The following is a 17,544-nucleotide window of genomic DNA, read 5'->3' as shown; positions in this document are numbered from 1 at the left end:
GCAGATTTATAAACACCAAACAAACTGATGGATTGTAACTTCAGTTCACAAGCAGCAGATTTATAGACACTAAACAAACTGACATAAATATTCCAAAGAAAGTATGCTATAACTTTTAGCTATCCTAAGTACGCACTCTCGTCCACTGCTGTTCCTCGAGCTAGAAGACACCCCTGTTCACTGTTGTTCCTCAAGCTTGTAGACACTCCCGTCCACTGTTGTTCCTCAAGCTAGTAGACACTCCCGTCCACTGTTGTTCCTCAAGCTAGAAACACTCCCATCCACTGTTGTTCCTCAAGCTAGTAGACACTCCCGACGTCAGCTCATCAGTTTTTCTGGAGCATTTGTCACAGCATCTACCTAGACCTGCTTATTCGATGGACAGTATTGATATCCTTGTCAGTTTTGTGGCTTGGTAAAGTGCTGACATTGTGTGTTTGTGGGCATCTGCTGAACCGTCAGCTGGAGCCAATAGCTCTGCCATAAAGTATGGGCAGTTCCTTCACTATTGCACAAAGTCCACAAGCAAATCAGATGCTTCACTCTTCACATCATATATTGTTTCCAAGCAGGGGCATTAGCCTTGGCTGCAGTATGTATTCCATGGGTGGACCTTGCAGTTACATGTACCCTTGTGATGGCTCATACCTCATTGGTGCATCTTTCTGTGGTATATATCTTGTGAACAGGCCTTGCTGCAGCAAGTACCCCATGGAAAGATTTGCACAGACTTGCCCACTCACTGAAGAACAGTGTGATTGGCTCATATTTCCATCCTGTTGAGGCAGCTGGTTGTTAAACCTCCAATGGATTTAGCCCACTGTGGTGGAGGTACCCGAGTCACACCATCCACCAATAGAATTACCATAACACTTGCCTCTCTTATTGCTGGTTTGAAGTGATTACTTCAAAGTATGACACAATGGACACAGCTTCTGTGAAAGTGATGTTGTTGTCACATAAGCTCATTGGGAACAAAGGCCATTGCTGGGTATGCCTTCTCATACAACTGGCACAGATAATCTTTGTAGGTGGCCAGTTTCTCGGTGCTTATCCTTGAGCTCAGCCTAATGAATCAGTCAATTCTCTACTTGGTTGAATCAGTGATGCAGCTGGTACATGATGGTTGCCCAGTTGTTTTCCTGCTCCTACGTCCATCCATTCCAGGAAGTAACTTATCTGAAACATTTTTGGAATCAGTCTCCAGGTCATATCTTGCTGTCCTCTTGAACATTGGAGGTGTGATGTGCTTATCCTTGCTCACAGGGCCTCTCTCGTATAATCCTGATGGATGCCAGGAAGAAATGCTACCAATGTTTTCAGTTCTGTGTGAAATCCAATCACAGGAATTCCAACACCCCCAATGGGTGGTCAGTTTTAGGTCCAGGGTGATGAAATACTCAATATGGCTCATGCATGACCCAGCTGTCACGAGCTAACACTGATGTCATGGTGAATTTTTACATCCTGAAAGATACTTCACCCCATGGATCACAGTAGTCACCATAGGTGTCTGTTGCCTACCCTGTCTGGGAGACAATGCTAAATGGAAATCTTCTACTATTGATATGTCTAGCATCTGTCCATTACTTCCAGTAGTCTTGACTAGAGCTGGGGCTGCTGTGCTTTGAATGGTGAAGTCCTTTGAGTTTAGTAAAGACATCCCCATGTAAATTCGAACTCACAAGATGCAATCCAATCCTGTAAATCTCGGTCATCTGTGCTTCCCTTTTACCAAGACTGATCATTAGGGATACCATCTGTTCAAGTGGTCTAAGGCACCAGGTTTAAGCAGTAATTTTTTTTAGACTCAACATCTCTTCCATACAACCATCTCTCTATCAGTCTTGAATACTTCTACATTCAGAAAATTCCATTATTTTTGTTCAAGTGATCATCCAAGGGCTACTACACACATTATCCTTCCAGAAACTCAACAATAAATCCTGATGGTACAACAGTGAAGTGTTTCCTTGCTATATTTTTAGATCATACTTATTTAGGTTAGGTAGTAGTCGTTAGGTTTAGCTAAAGCCTGGTAATTGTTGTGACTGAGATATAATTGTATTATGTTTAGTTTTGGATTAAGGTTTGAGTTTAGAACTGGCAAATATCTAAGTAACAAATACTTTTTATTGTGCTGTCTGTTAAATTATTGTTTTCATCATCAAAAGCTACATAAATACAGATTTTTACAATGTAAAATTTGATAATAATAATGCAAATCATAAATACTAAGTAAACTGTTTCACCATACCCACAAAACTATTAATGTTTATAAATGAGCTTATTAAAAATTTAAGTTGTTTGCAGGTAAAGTTTAGTGTTAAACTTAAAGTTAACTAAAGACTACAGTTAACTCAAATTCTCCCATTTTTTTAAATGTTAGCAATTGTTTTCAATTTTAGATGTAATTAATCTGTTTTCTTAACATATCCATAATCGAGTTTATTTCAAATCTTCTCATAACTTGGAATGAACAACTGATTTGTATGTTTAGTTTTTCTTATATCCTAATTTTGATTAGTAATTAGTAGCAATAACAAACAAGCAGTTGGAATATTCGTTTTTGGATCAGACACTTAACTGTTTCAGAAACAAGATTTTAAATTATCTCATTCTCACAGTTTCATCTAATCTTTAAGTGTATTGTGATCACTTATTTTTCAGCATTCTTTTACTTTTAAAGCACACTTTATAATGTAGAAACAACAGTATATGACAGGTACATTTTTCATTTAGTTGAGTGAGGCAAAGCCAGATAAATGGCTTGATAGTATTAAGTAATTTCTTTGTGAAGTAAGAAGACAGTTGATACCATAATTAAGCAATAGAGCCAAGTGATTCACTCAATTGTTCATCTGTGAGTGTAGATTACTGTCACATAAGATAATAAACTAATCGGATTGTTTCAAGTATTCAAGTAATCAAAATATTGTGATGATTTTAAAAGACCCAGAAACTAGCACTTTCAAACAGTCAACTATGCCATTTACTCCCTAAGAACAGTCAACTATTAAAAAGATTTCAGGTTTCTGGGTCTTTTGATTTTTTTGGTGATCCTTTGTGCTAATTCCTTCATCATAACCATGATGATTTCATATCCTTATTTTCAAATAATTAAAGATTGTTCATCTTGTCTATTAGTGTCATGACTCATGAAATAATCAACTAATCAAAATTCGTTTCCAATTAATTTTTTAATTTATTCAAACTACCTAAATCACATGAGAATAATCAATTAGTTGAATGTCATTGATTAATGAGCACAACATTTAATTATCATATTACAATAAATCGTGAAAAGGTTGAACACTAACTTTGCCTTACTTAGTAATAGACATTACACTATTATTACAGTTTTATTGTGTCTGCTACTTTATCAAGTCTGAAACAACTTAAAATGAAGTATAACATACAGTAGGATTAACAATACAGCTTGCACCATAATCATAGCTTTGATAAGGTGCTAAATGGATAAAAAAATTTATAAATTTTAAATGGGTACTTATCTGTAAAATTCTAAACAGGCAGTTTACCTCTGAAATATTAAATATTCATATTGAGATGAAAGTCACTAAAATTAGGATTTCTAGGCAGGAAGATAACATCTTTGACCCTAACAATGGAAAATGCAATCAGAGTTGAAGGGAAACCAGAACCAGAGTGGATTACTATGAAAATGAGTGAAGACATCACATTCAAAGGCGTAGTCACATATAGTCAAAATCGAATTGCATTGCTTTGTCCTTCACCTGTAGTGAAGATCAGACCAATAATATCTAGACTGGATATGATCCTGAGGTTAGTACCTCCTACAACCACAATAGTCAAGTCACAAAAACCATCCCTATCAATGAGCACCAATGGAATTAGAAAGACATGGTAGACTTGAGGATGAGTTCTACAATTTAAATGGAATAAGAATACTAACTAGACTAAAGAAGATAAATATACACTAGTTTAAGAACTACATCTTCACTGGAGCTACAAGACAGACACTAGGTTAAGAGCTACATCTTCACTGGAGCTACGAGACAGACACTAGGTGAAGAGCTACATCTTCACTGGAGCTACAAGACAGACACTAGGTTAAGAGCTACATCTTCACTGGAGCTACAAGACGAACACTAGGTGAAGAGCTACATCTTCACTGGAGCTACGAGACACACACTAGGTGAAGAGCTACATCTTCACAGGAGCTACAAGACAAACACTAGGTGAAGAGCTATTGTTCTGTCTCCAGTGCCTCAATACTATGCAAGGCTAGGAACATAGGTACCCACCAAGGCATCATTAGATACCAAAAGCCATTCAACAGTCCACTTCCAGAGGATCATCCTCTCATGGAGAACCATGTTTCTAAATAAACATTTCCACAACCCCAGGCATCCCTGTAATTGTTAAAGGGGGTGTTGAGCCTTACAGCAATACCTCAATAATCAGAATTACTATGCTCAACAGAAATGTAGGCCTAGTTGTTTTAACTAAGCCATGAACAGAGAAAAAAGCCACCTGTTAGAGATTCTATCTGGCTTAAAGAATTGCAACCAGATGTGACTTGGATGCCAAAGACATCACTAAATGGCAAATTTTTGTGGGGTGTAACCCAAATTCACTTTTAAGATGTAATGGAACCTCTCAGTAAACAAAGTGGTTCATCTGCACAAATCAATTTCTTAACACAGCCAGAGCAAGATCCAATGTTTATGATTTATTCCATGGTATAAACACCCTTATCCGAGACCCTCTGAAAATTTCAGCACATCTAAAAATAACAATGAACCCTGATAGTAAATAAAAGAAGTTCAGAATGAGAATCATGATCAGTCAAGGTATTTCACACAATACCTTCTGTTGTAATCAAAGTTTTAGCCAAGAAAATAAAGTATAAAAACACTGGGAACATAGATATCATGATACAGTCCATCCAATACCAGTAACAAAGGAAAATATGATCAAATTACCAAGGGTACAACTAAGAATTAGAAGATGAAAGTAAGACAGAAGGATGAACATTTTTAGATGGTCATCTTAAAGAGGGACGACAATCAGAAATAATTATCTCCTGTTGAAATGCTTCTCAGTGAATGGAAACTGTTTTGGGTGAAATACATAAAAAAAGTCAGCCGAAATGATAGGGGAAATTCCTTCTGATATAGCACAATTGGATAAACTGTCAAAGTAACAGCACACTTAGCTTTTTTACCAATACACAAGTTAATATTACAAATTTCTTATACACATTTTTGTGATTTTAAAACAACAATTCTTGTACATCAAAGCTGTTTGAATCACTCAATGCTAATACTTGCACCTAATGTAATGTTTTCTAAAAGATAATTAAAATACATAGCATAAAATGTTCATGCATCTACCAGGTTTATTTCACACATAACTATAAACTTTTCATAAATGACACTGTTTACTTTTAAGTTGTTCTTTTTTTTAAGATACTTGTTACAATAACTTGTATAACTTATCCATTAAGCACACAATCACCAAATTTCCTTACTTATCACTTCTGTTCAAATTTACTAAGTAATTTTTCATATTCCTTAATTTCTGTGTCTGATTTGATATAACTGTCAATCTCACTATCAGATATGTCATCACTGACATAACCTGCTTCATAGCTAAGTTCTTCTTTCTTTTGTTTCTTACAAGAGCCAGCTGAGCTTTCTCCTTGTACAAGTTCACGTTTGGAGCTAACCACCACATCAGGGTTCTGGTTGTTATCTTTTTTACCTTTATCTGACAATGCTGACTTATCTTTTATGAAGGCATAAGAATACTTAATGATTGAGTCTATATGCAATATAACATTTGCAACTGTTACTCTGTCTGCAGTTAACCAAGGAATTTGTTTACCCAAATCCACCAGTAAATGCTTTAACTCTAAAGCTCTACGACGAGCTGTCACCAACTTGGAAAGCCCAACAACAGAACAAAATGTCTGGAAACTTGTTTTCATTCTTTGAATATTCATAGCCTGCCATGCCAAAAATGCAGCACCAATAACAATAGGAGTTGCTGTTCGACCACTGGTAAACCCCAACTTGTCAGCTAAATTAATAATCTCTAATGTTTTCTTTGACATATCTTCGGCTTCTTCCCCTAGTTTTAGATCACTTAAAACAACTGGAACTAGCTGTTGGGCACTGGTACTTCTGATTTTAAATGAAGAAACATTCAAAAACTGTTTGTATATTAAACTGAATTCACTGGCAGTGCAATCCAAAAAGTTACAAATGCTTGATACACACACAGCTATGTCTCTTTCTCTCATAACTTTATAAGCACAACAGCCTGCTAAGATTTCCTTAACCTTCTGTTTACGAAAGAAGAATACTTCAGTCTTTACCAATTCAGAATATAGATCTGTAAGTTCATTTGTCATATCTTGGTTAAACTTAAAAGCAGAAGCCAAGTCCTTAGATTTGTTTAAACCAGCTTGTACCTTCTTTCCCGTTCTCTTGTAGAAAGCAATCTGGAGGAATGACTTTGGTACATTTTTAATACTCAGCTGTACAGATGAAGTATGTTTGTTTCTACTAGCAGCTACAAGTGTTGTCCCATCCAGTAATGATGAATTCTCAAAGCTGTCTTCTTCAATAACAGTTCCACATGATGTACACACAAGGTGATCCTGTAAAAAGTGTTATGACAAACTTAATGAATGATAAAATAATTTGACTTTTTTTTCAAAGTATTGTCAATTTTACACTATTTATTTATTATATCTCCTCAGTATCTGTGTGTGTGTTTGATACTAAAACTTGAAACTTATTAACTCATACAGAACAATCTGCACATGTCACATATACACAGAGTTTTTAAAGAATGTTTGTGTAAAGGGTTTTGTACACATGCAATAAACCTCCTTTAATATTGTTGAAAAGCAAGAACAGACATAGAACTTCTGAAAATTAGAAACACATAAATATCCTTATTGCAAGTCTTTAGTTTAAAAACATTTAACTATATTGATCATGCATAACTTCTAAACACACAACCTCAATTATAATGAAATTTCAGCAGAAAAAATACTTTGATGCACTCATGTTATAAAACTATAATAGAAAAAAATAGACAGGCAGAAAATATTACAGTGGTAAGCTCTCCAGCTAGAAAAACAAAATTTGGAGCTAAACTTATAACTATTTAACATAAAATGAGACTTGGTGATTGCTTCCTAATGAGATTAGTACAGTAACTTAACAAAATGCTATATAATTAGAAACAGCAAAGAAGAGGCTCAGTAACTATAGTACATATGCATATAAAATTAAAAAAGTAGCTTCTAGAACAAAAACACAAATACATTACAAGATGGATTACCTTCAAGTATAACTCAGATATTTATAATAATAGATAAATTACAATAAAATGAAGATACAATAATTAAATCATAAAAAATGAATGAGTAAAAGGTGCAATATGAATTAAGTCCCAGTCAGATATAACACTAGGAGGCCAAAATATAATCTTGCATCAAAAAAAAAAGTTACTGTTGACTTCATGTACAATAATTACTGTTGACTTCATGTACTATAATTACTGTTTTTTCAACAAATTGGCAGTTACAAAAATAATAACACAAGTTCAGTTAATTAAAACATTCTAGAGAAAATTTTTTATACTAAGCAGCAAATCAAAATAAAGAGTTCTTAAAGATTGTTAAGGCACAAAAACTTGTAGAATAGAATATAAACCAATTAACTAAACCAGCAGAATTATAAACATAAAATACTGCTCACAATTGCATCTAATTTCAATAGATTCAGTAATCAACACTCAATAAAATAATAAAAACTATGATTTATAAGTAGCACACATTTTTCAGTCTTGAGCTTTCTTAAGGTGTTTACACTAAAGTAGTTACAACAACTGCTGACAAGTATATACATAGTTTAATTCTTATTTATATTTTATTTGTTACAATTATAAGTAAATGCAACATTAAAATATTAAAATAAGAATGAAAAATATTATCTAAACAAAAGCTACAAGAATTAGGTCTCTCCAAAAAAAAGGAAAAAGCTGTTTGTATAACAAATCCAAATATTGCTGCAACAACCCATAAACAGCATGGTTACTCCTTGAGACCGTGGAGAGGAGCAAAGTGGAAAAAATGAAGACACACACCCAATAAAACATTTTTATACTTTAAGCATCAAAACTGGTATTTCAGACCAAAGTTGTTTTTTATAAATGGATGAATGAAAGAACCACAAATCCAAGTTTATATTAATATTGAAAATAATATGTAAAAAGGTGAAGAAAACTTTTGTTAAAGCTAAGCTAAATATAACATGTAAGGTTTTAATACATGAACTATAAAAAGGGGTTAACACAGGAACACAAAATATCTAGGTGACAGAAAGTAAATTGGCCCTTAAAGATGTAGCCAATTACAAGTATATACAGTAGAGCATCAAATACCTGGACTAAATGGGACCAAGGGTGGTCCAGATGAATGAAAATCCAGATATTGGGACATTAATAAAAAATTGTATCTTGAACATATATTTTACACTATCATTAATACGTACAGTTAATACAAATAAAAATTATTTAAGGTGTAAGTAAGAAATGATTCCATTTACCTGTGTAACATACACGCTAAACAACTGACTACATACCACTACTGAGTACATATGTACACAACCATAATTTATTTCAACAAGAACTGAGTGATTGACAGCTGTTTTATGGAAGACCCATTGTTGTTGTTGATTTTTAGCTAAATCATGCAATCTTTTCAAACACACCAGCTGAACAGAGTCGCAGTCTTTCTGCCCCTCCAACCATGTCACTGCAGTGTCCAGCCATTTCAAAGCCTCATCATGTGACAGCCCCTTATGATCTTTATCATCATCTTCCTTATCTTCTTGTTGAAATTCTTCATCTTTTTGTGCAATTTCCATGAACTCCTCCTCTAGTAATAGTTGATAGCCAGTCATCAGCATCACAGTTTATTTACTCTCTGACATATTTTAATTTACAATCCACGGATTTCTTTCAGTTCTACTGCTACGTCTTTAACAATTCCTTCTTTATCTCTGGCCTCCTCTTTAGATTAAATTTGAAATTTTATTCCATGCTTTCTGAAGTATAGTATTTTTTGAGACCAAGAATTTTTAAAAATCCAATAAAGCGTACTTTGTTGACATTCCAGAAGTTCAGCTGAAGGATGAGATAGTATATTGACTAGAAAAAGGATAAGTTCTTGACTTTTTCAACTTTCTTTTGGTATTTTGTTAACCTCAGTAATGAAGGTTGCATCATACCATTCTAAAAACACTTGAGCATTCATCCATGCTTTACTCTTATTGTTATTTCACATTCTTGAATGCCTGAGGCTTATTTGATTTTCCAATGAGTAGCAAAGGCAGCTTGTGATTTCCACTGATGTTAGCATGTGCCAAAATCATCACTCTGTCTTTTGACATTTTATATCTGGGTGCACTTGCCTCACTTCATAATTTGTTTGTACTGACAGTATTGGCTAAACGCTTGTCAATAAATACACTATTGTAAAGGTCAATTTTGGTGAAATTACCTCAATTTATGCTCCCACTTTTCAACTACATAAATATGAATAATGGACTGCAATGTCTAGTACTATAATATATATATTACAGCTTCTGAAGCCAAGTTTCAATAATTACACAGTTCCAAAAATACTATGTTAAACAAGTTACGAGTACTACAACTTACAAGTACTGAAGTTAAACTTTATCCTCTAGTTACAAGTCAAGACTACGAAAGCTCAATACTCAATAGTCTATATCAGTGGTCGGCAACATATGACCCGCGGGTCACTTAATTTGGCTGACCCGCAAAAAGTTGGCTTCACCATTGCAACCCGTAAGGGCACAATCATTGTTCAGTTCAAGTTTCTCGGCTATGTTAGAAGAACAACGATATTAAAGAAAAGTTGGGAAAGAGTCACGGCTACGGAGAATTTTAAGATCAATTTCAGGGAAAAATATCAAACTGGTCGAACTATTATTTTTTTTTTTTGTTATGTAAGTAAACATACACATTTAAAATACATGTACCGGTATTAATAATTATATATGATTATCACTGACCCAACACAATGCTAAATTTAAAAAAAATAATAATTGACCCGCGATCAAAAAAAGTTGCCGACCACTGGTCTGTACTATAGTACTAGATGACTTGAAGTTCTTGTTCAAGTTGAATTTGAAGTCATAGAAATGTCATACACCATTGCTAAGCCAAGAAATAAAATTCAGGCTTACCTGAGCGTAATATTCACCACTCTCTACGGTATCATTTCCACAACTCGGGCAATTTAGTGACATATTAATCTTTTTAAATTTTAACGTATACTTGATCACGATAAGATTACGCTAAGCCTAACAGTGATGACTCATTACACTTTTACAGCAGACCTGCCAGGGGTAACGTTAGGAATTCGTATTAAATATATAGTTAATTTAAATTTTAATAGAGATTAAACGGGCAATATTTACATCAAATATTTAAAAAGTTTCAAATTGAGATTACTTCAAGTACTCGTGCGAAAACTATTCTACAAAATACCAAGTCTTAGTCAAATGGCCACAATAACCTTTATCACAAACAGAAATTAAAAAAAAAAAAAATCCCAAAGTAATATAAACACTTTTCAATACGATAGTTGGTCTCCTCTTGGTAGGATTTGACAAATCTTCTCGTGTTCGAATAATTTGTAAGATTTTCTAATTGATATCTAGTTTTGTCTTTAAAAATATAAAAGCCATCCCCTCCAATGGCACAGCGGTATGTCTGCGGACTTACAACGCTAGAATCCAGGTTTTGATACCCGTGGTGGGCAGAGCACAGATAGCCCATTGTGTAGCTTTGTGCTTACTTACAAACAAAAAACATTAAAACTAGTTTATTCTTCGTCGATATAAATTTTTTGCAATACACAGAATTTCCACAGTCACTTAACAACTTTTATAACACACGCTATAAATCACAGTGATTCACACACGTTACTTACGGTGCCTACTGTTCGCTTGACTCAATTATCTATCTCTTCAATCTATCTATATCTCTTCTGATCGCTGGCTTTATTTTCCGGGCTTATATACTAAAAAGAGGGCGCCTGGCAAACACTCGGACATTCGCGGGGTTCCTCAATAATTCATGATCCATCGAGAAACTCCAGCGCGCATGTTCCCAGCGTCGCGTGAATTCCACTGTCGTAACAAAATCTTCAAACTAACAGGTAACTTCAGTTTCTTTGTTCAGTCAACAACACAGCCTTCTTACTCTTGTTCTTTTACAGTATTTGCTGGCTGTAACATACCGACATAATATATTCAGCTAGCAATAGATATTAGTCAATGACCCATCCAACATGAGTGTGTGATGTTACTACAATATAACATCAGGCAGAGTAGACTTATCTGTTGTAGAGAGCAAAGAAACAAATAAACTAAAACAAGACAACGTCAGTATTTCACACTGGTAGTATGAAACATGCAGTGGAAAGAAGGACAGGCAGAAAGAAACAAAGCATTGAAACAAGATTTAGAAAAAGTGACACAAAAATTTTTAAATCAAGAAAAAAGATATATAAAAATAAAAAGGATCAATGAGAAAGATATATATAAAAATAAAAAGGGTCAATGAGAAAGATATATGAAAATAAAAGATCGAGAACAAAGATATAGAAAAATAAAATTTCAAAGAGATAAGTGATAAGAATTAATAAAAGGATATAGAAAAATTTCATAATTTAAAGAAAACTAAAAAGTAAGAGAAGATCAAGAGGTCAGCGATAAGCATTATAAATCTCTTAAACAAAAGGCATAGTTTGTTTGTTTGAATTTCGCGCAAAGCTAAACGAGGGAGTTTGTTCCACTGCAATGGACAGAGCACAGATAGCCTTCTGTGTAGTATTGCGCTAAAAACTATCAATCAACAAGAACATCGATAGCTTAATACTTATGCTGCCATCCATGAGTCGATAAACTCAACTTTTTCTTTCAGCATCACCAAATAAGGCACTTGACCGTGTATAACTAGCACGTGAAATAAGATCAGTACTGAAGAAAACGATTTCATATATATGAATATATATTAATGCTTTAATAGCACGTACATACGAAGAAAATTATCTAACTATGCAGTTATCCTTTTCAAGCTAGACTAATAAGGAAAATATGGTAATTGTAGGAGCAACATATATAAGTTATTGTTACGTCTCTGGTCGTTAGTTAATTTTCCGTATAATTTCTTTCTGAAGAAACTTTAGCGATACAAGTCCTTTCTTAAATAAAACTGGTTTATTCTTTCTAAATACAACTTTGCAATACACTTAATTTCCACTGTCACGCTATAATTTACAACGAACGTCTCAAGTGCTCAACTCAACAATACCTCTCTCTCTGTCTGCAGTTCAATTACCCATTGTTGCTGTCACGTCTTGACCGTCTTATATATACAAGAATACCGAAATCTTATAAACTCCCGAGACTTCATGAACATTCTAGAAGCGCATGACGTGTTACTAGGGTCACATGACCTCCGCTGTCGTAACATTATAAAAAAGAATCATTGTAAATTTCTATGGTAATTTTATTACACAATTTCTTAGCAAAACAGGAGATAAAACTAAATACAAATAAAGCAGTCTTGAAAGGCGATCTTTTTTCCAGTTTTCTAATTTGTTATTTGAAGCAACTTTTACTCTAGTATCAATGTATATTGAAAATCAATCATAACACCATATTTATTAATTCTTACCCTTTATTCTACTTACGTGTACAGATATGTATATTTAAAGAGGGCGCTGTATTAAAAGCGCGAGTTGAAAGTAAGTTTATGTTCATGTTTTTAACTTAAGTAACTTGAGGTTTCGACTATTAAAAAAGTAAATACTCGTATTCAAATTAAATTTTCAATATGAAATCTTCCAGAATTTCTCCAGGTCCAAGAACAGTTAATATGGGAAAAGGAACCAGTTATAGACCTAGGTGAGAGAGTTTTAATTATCAGTATTTACTGTTTTAAGTAATTAACCTCTTTTTTTTTAATTTAAGTATTAATAAAAGTTAAATTAAAATGTTGCGGTTAGCCTTAACAAGCACACGACAGTGACGAAATGGTTATCATTCATCATCGTATAGTAATACAAGAATATTGTAAATTTACACTGATTATCTACGTTGTCGTTGAATGATTAATAAATGGTTAACGAGCCTAAAAAAGGACCGAAGCAAGGAAACCTAGAGGCTAGAGTCGGCTTGAGACTATATTGAAAAATGATAATTAAAAACCGAGTGTTTGACAGTTCTCTTCGTGGAGGACGAAATATATTTTTTTTTCTACAAGTTAATAAAGTTCAAAACACTACCCAAATGAAGGCGTTGTTTCACTTCTGATACTAATAATAAACAAAATCTAGGGTGGTTGTTTTACGGAATAGTTGCCTTCAGCCTCAGGTGTGCTAAAAGTTTAGAAGCTACAACATTGTTGAAGGTGTTTAAAAGTGGATTGAAAGAGCATTTTCGAAAGTAATGTTTCATATATGTAGTTTGTAGTATGATGATAATAGGAAATTAGATGGCCTAGATGGATCAAATTGCCATGCGTTATCTATTGGAAATGAAATTAAGTGTTACATAAGGAAGGAAAAGAATAGGTGGATTTTCTTTGCCCACATATGAGAGTGTGGAACACATATTTATAATCTTGGGGTTTTTTTATGCTTTAGTCTTTATTCCTAATGTCAACTTAAATGTAAGAAACATTGGGTATGACTTACACAACTTAATATTGAGCTTACTAATAATTACTGTAAAAATTACACCCTAGGTCTTTTCAACCTGATTTTAGAAATCCTGTAGTATTAGTTTATTACTCCATTTCAAAGCCACAATGACTACTAAATGCTGCCATCAAAACAAGCAAAAACTGAATAAGTAAAGCAAATTTCCATTTATTCAGTTTTCAGTAGGAAGTCCATAACTCACCACCAATTTATGTATTTCACGTGTCTTAGTACGTTTCTCATGTTTTAAGCGTCAGTAAATTTGCACATTAAATAAGTTATCTTTTTTTTTCCTACTTTGATTTATCAGTTTCATTGAACTTCTTAGATTTAGGATGGTGTGGACGATGGGATAGAGTACGTGAGTCATACACTGATTGTAGATTCAGGATACTGTGGAACATGGTATAGAGTATGTGAGTCATACACTGATTGTAGATTCTGGATGGTGTGGAACATATTATAGAGTATGTGAGTCATACACTGATTGTAGATTCAGGGTAGTGTGGAACATGGAATAGAGTATGTGAGTCATACACTGATTGTAGATTCTGGATGGTGTGGAACATGATATAGAGTATGTGAGTCATACACTGATTGTAGATTCAGGGTAGTGTGGAACATGGAATAGAGTATGTGAGTCATACACTGATTGTAGATTCAGGGTAGTGTGGAACATGGAATAGAGTATGTGAGTCATACACTGATTGTAGATTCAGGATGGTGTGAAACATGAGATAGAGTATGTGAGTCATACACTGATTGTAGATTCAGGGTGGTGTGGAACATGGAATAGAGTATGTGAGCCATGCACTGATTGTAGATTCAAGATGGTGTGGAACATGGGATAGAGTCATACACTGATTGTAGATTCTGGATGGTGTGGAACATGGGATAGAGTACGTGAGTAATACACTGATTGTAGATCACTGACAGTGATCCCCTCAGCTCTGATTTAATCATGATTGTAGGATGTGACACAGTGGTCCCCTCAGCTCTGATTTAACCATGAGTGTAGAATGTGACACAGCAGCCCCATCAGCTCTGATGTAATCATGATTGTAGGATGTGACACAGCAGCCCCATCAGCTCTGATGTAATCATGATTGTAGGATGTGACACAGCAGTCCCCTCAGCTCTGATGTAATCATGATTGTAGGATGTGACACAGTGGTCCCCTCTGCTCTGATGTAGTCATGATTGTAGGATATGACACAGTGGTCCCATCAGCTCTAATGTAGTCATGATTGTAGGATGTGACACAACAGCCCCTCAGTTCTCATGTAGTTATGATTGTAGAATGTGACACAGCAGCCCCTCAGTTCTCATGTAGTAATGATTGTAGAATGTGACACAGCAGTCCCCTCAGCTCTAATGTAGTTATGATTGTAGAATGTGACACAGCAGCCCCTCAGTTCTCATGTAGTAATGATTGTAGAATGTGACACAGCAGTCCCCTCAGCTCTAATGTAATCATAATTGTAGGATGTGACACAACAGTCCTTTCAGCTCTGATGTAGTCATGATTGTAGGATGTGACACAGCGGTCCCCTCAGCTCTAATGTAGTCATGATTGTAGGATGTGACACAGTAGTCTCCTCAGCTCTGATGCTGGAAGTACTTCAGGATTTGCATAATTCAAGGACTGTAGGGAACAATGAGTTTCATGTATTAACTGCTGAAGTGTGAAAGCAGTGTTTTTGGATTGTATTTATCATAAAATGTTGAGTGTTGGTGTGAACATTGGACCATGTAAGCTGTCCAGAGAAAAAAATTGACTTTGTCTATGAACACTGTATCAGAGAGTTACCAGTTCTTCTGTCAAAAGAAGCACAGTAGACATAGCTGATAATTCTGTCCAAAACTGATATTCAGAATGTAATAGTTTTATCAAGTCAAATGAAGTTTATCCATTTGCTGACATGTTTGTTTTAGGTGTTTTGGCCTAACAATGTATTTGTGCTTCTGTAGTATTAGTTCATTTGGTTTACGTAAATACGGAATTTTCTGATACTGAACAGTGTTTTGGGACTACAAAACTGTGGTGTTATAAGCCTAAGAGTAGTGTTTTTAAGTTGGTTTCAAAATACTCCAGAGTGTAAATTAGTCCCAAAACACTATGATAGTGTACTAGATGAAGGAGCTAACTATTTCAATGTCAACTGTTGAAACATATATACACCTATTTATCTTCCAAGAAGAAGAAAAATGAGTGGCCAGCTCCTGCTGTCTAATCAAAGTCTCTCAGTGAGCGACTTCATACAGATCAGATTATTCCTGTTTGTTCTGCACACTCCTATTGTGTTCTCCCCTACTCAAATTCTTCCCTTTAAATTGTTTCCCCAGTACCATGTCGGTGAGCATGTGGTAAGAGCCAGGTTTAACAATATCCAACAGAAGGTAGATAGGTATAAAAATCATTATTTGGAATGTTATATTTTTATAGAAAAAAATTGCAGTAAATTTATTTTTGGCAAGTATTTTGCAATTTCACTCTTTTAACCCTATGAAAATAACGCATTATTGATGGTGGATAGTGATATTCATGCAGACGAATTTTATGCTAGAAATTCTATAAATAGCATGAAATAAATCTTGAAATTTATAAAAATATTCTGCACAAATTCTGTAATTATTCTTGAACAGGTATCTGCTGAAAGTGTGGGAATCCCATGTACAGTTTGGTCCTAGACTAGAATATATAAGCATGTGATGTTTTTGTAGAATATATACCAGTGGAGATATTGTTTTCATTGGTGTTGGTGGTTGAATATCAGTTTTGTGTACTGAAATATTCATAGATAAATGTGACTCGATCCATGAGGTGAAATCGTGATATGTTCACCTGTTCAAAATGAAAATGGAAAAATGTAGCAGTGGTTTTTAAGTAGTTTTGATTTTAAAATGTCTGATTTGTATGATCAAATGATTTCCAAACTTTGATGGCTATCGCCGTATTTCTTATCTCGATGTTATTTCTGAACAAGGTGTTTGTAATTCACTATCTTTGTGTTAACTTCAGTTAATTGTGGTATTATACTATAATGTTCTGGATATACTTGTAAAGTCAGACATGATTTTGTTTATTCGGATTATGTATTAGAAGTCAGATTGGAATTGTAAACTGACCAATTACAAAACCTTCAAGGTTAGAAGCTTTGATCACTGCTTGTATAGTAGTTGGCTTAATTTCAGTTACCAGTTTAAGGCCTCCTTTTGAAAATTAATTGCTTTTAGTTCAAGGTAGGCAAATTTCTAAGAAAACAAGGATAAAATGTAATTTGTTTACTATAAAATCAGAGATAAACACGATAAGCTTAAATTGAGGGATAGGTTGGAAGATTTTCAGAACTATAGGAAAGCTACTGATTTGATAACAAAAAAACTGCAGGGGCACTAAGTAGAGCATATACCTCCGCCACACAGTGTTGATCATGTTCGGCTCTAAAAAACACGTAAACATGTCTGTATGTGTTGTTATCAACAGACATGGGCCATTTTTGGCAGGACATTGAGGAATAAAATTAGTGGAATACTATGGTATTGATATATTAATTTATTATTTTTTGGTTATTTCAAATGTGTATATAAAACCTAAAAAAAAATACTTTGTTTCACATCCTCCACGTGCAAAATTTTATAGAGCTTAGCAACCTACAAAAAGCAGCAAATGAGTACAAAGGTTGTAACTAGAAGAGATAATTGTTTGCTTTACTTCTTTATTTATTGTTCTACGTTTTAAG

General features: G+C 34.3%; 2 protein-coding genes across 3 annotated transcripts in view; one reads left to right on the top strand and one right to left on the bottom strand.

Annotated features, from left to right (window-relative positions):
* Positions 1–3,181: 3,181 nt before the first annotated feature.
* On the bottom strand, positions 3,182–10,553 carry LOC106474816 (transcription factor IIIB 50 kDa subunit-like). 2 transcript variants are annotated; one of them, XM_022403115.1, is made up of 3 exons: positions 10,275–10,553; positions 5,503–6,649; positions 3,182–3,438 (listed from the first exon to the last, which is right to left on the bottom strand). In XM_022403115.1, the coding sequence occupies exons 1-2, from the start codon at positions 10,335–10,337 to the stop codon at positions 5,519–5,521; spliced, it is 1,194 nt and encodes a 397-aa protein (XP_022258823.1). In that variant the 5' UTR covers positions 10,338–10,553; the 3' UTR covers positions 3,182–3,438; positions 5,503–5,518. The 2 variants fall into 2 exon arrangements, with proteins under 2 accessions (XP_022258823.1, XP_013790960.1); XM_013935506.2 differs by having other exon boundaries at positions 3,182–6,649; positions 10,275–10,551.
* A 2,303-nt stretch (positions 10,554–12,856) lies between these two features.
* LOC106474818 overlaps positions 12,857–17,544 on the top strand; it is a gene marked incomplete at its 3' end in the record, with an annotated part of 21,258 nt that continues 16,570 nt past the window's right edge. The window contains exon 1 of the mRNA XM_022403116.1: positions 12,857–13,004. Within this exon, the coding sequence (XP_022258824.1) occupies positions 12,934–13,004 (71 nt within the window). The remainder of the gene's footprint in view (positions 13,005–17,544) is intronic.

Source organism: Limulus polyphemus, unplaced genomic scaffold (assembly GCF_000517525.1).
Source record: "Limulus polyphemus unplaced genomic scaffold, Limulus_polyphemus-2.1.2 Scaffold7721, whole genome shotgun sequence".
In the NCBI taxonomy this organism is placed as follows: domain Eukaryota; kingdom Metazoa; phylum Arthropoda; class Merostomata; order Xiphosura; family Limulidae; genus Limulus; species Limulus polyphemus.
This window is presented reverse-complemented; position numbering and strand designations above follow the sequence as displayed.

Bases quoted from the DNA above. Each gene is read 5' to 3' on its own strand.
- LOC106474816 (XM_022403115.1), bottom strand. From the start codon at position 10,337: ATGTCACTAAATTGCCCGAGTTGTGGAAATGATACCGTAGAGAGTGGT. The intron at 6,650-10,274 runs GTAAGCCTGAAT...CACTTTTTACAG, and splicing joins GTGGTGAATATTACGCTCAG to GATCACCTTGTGTGTACATC.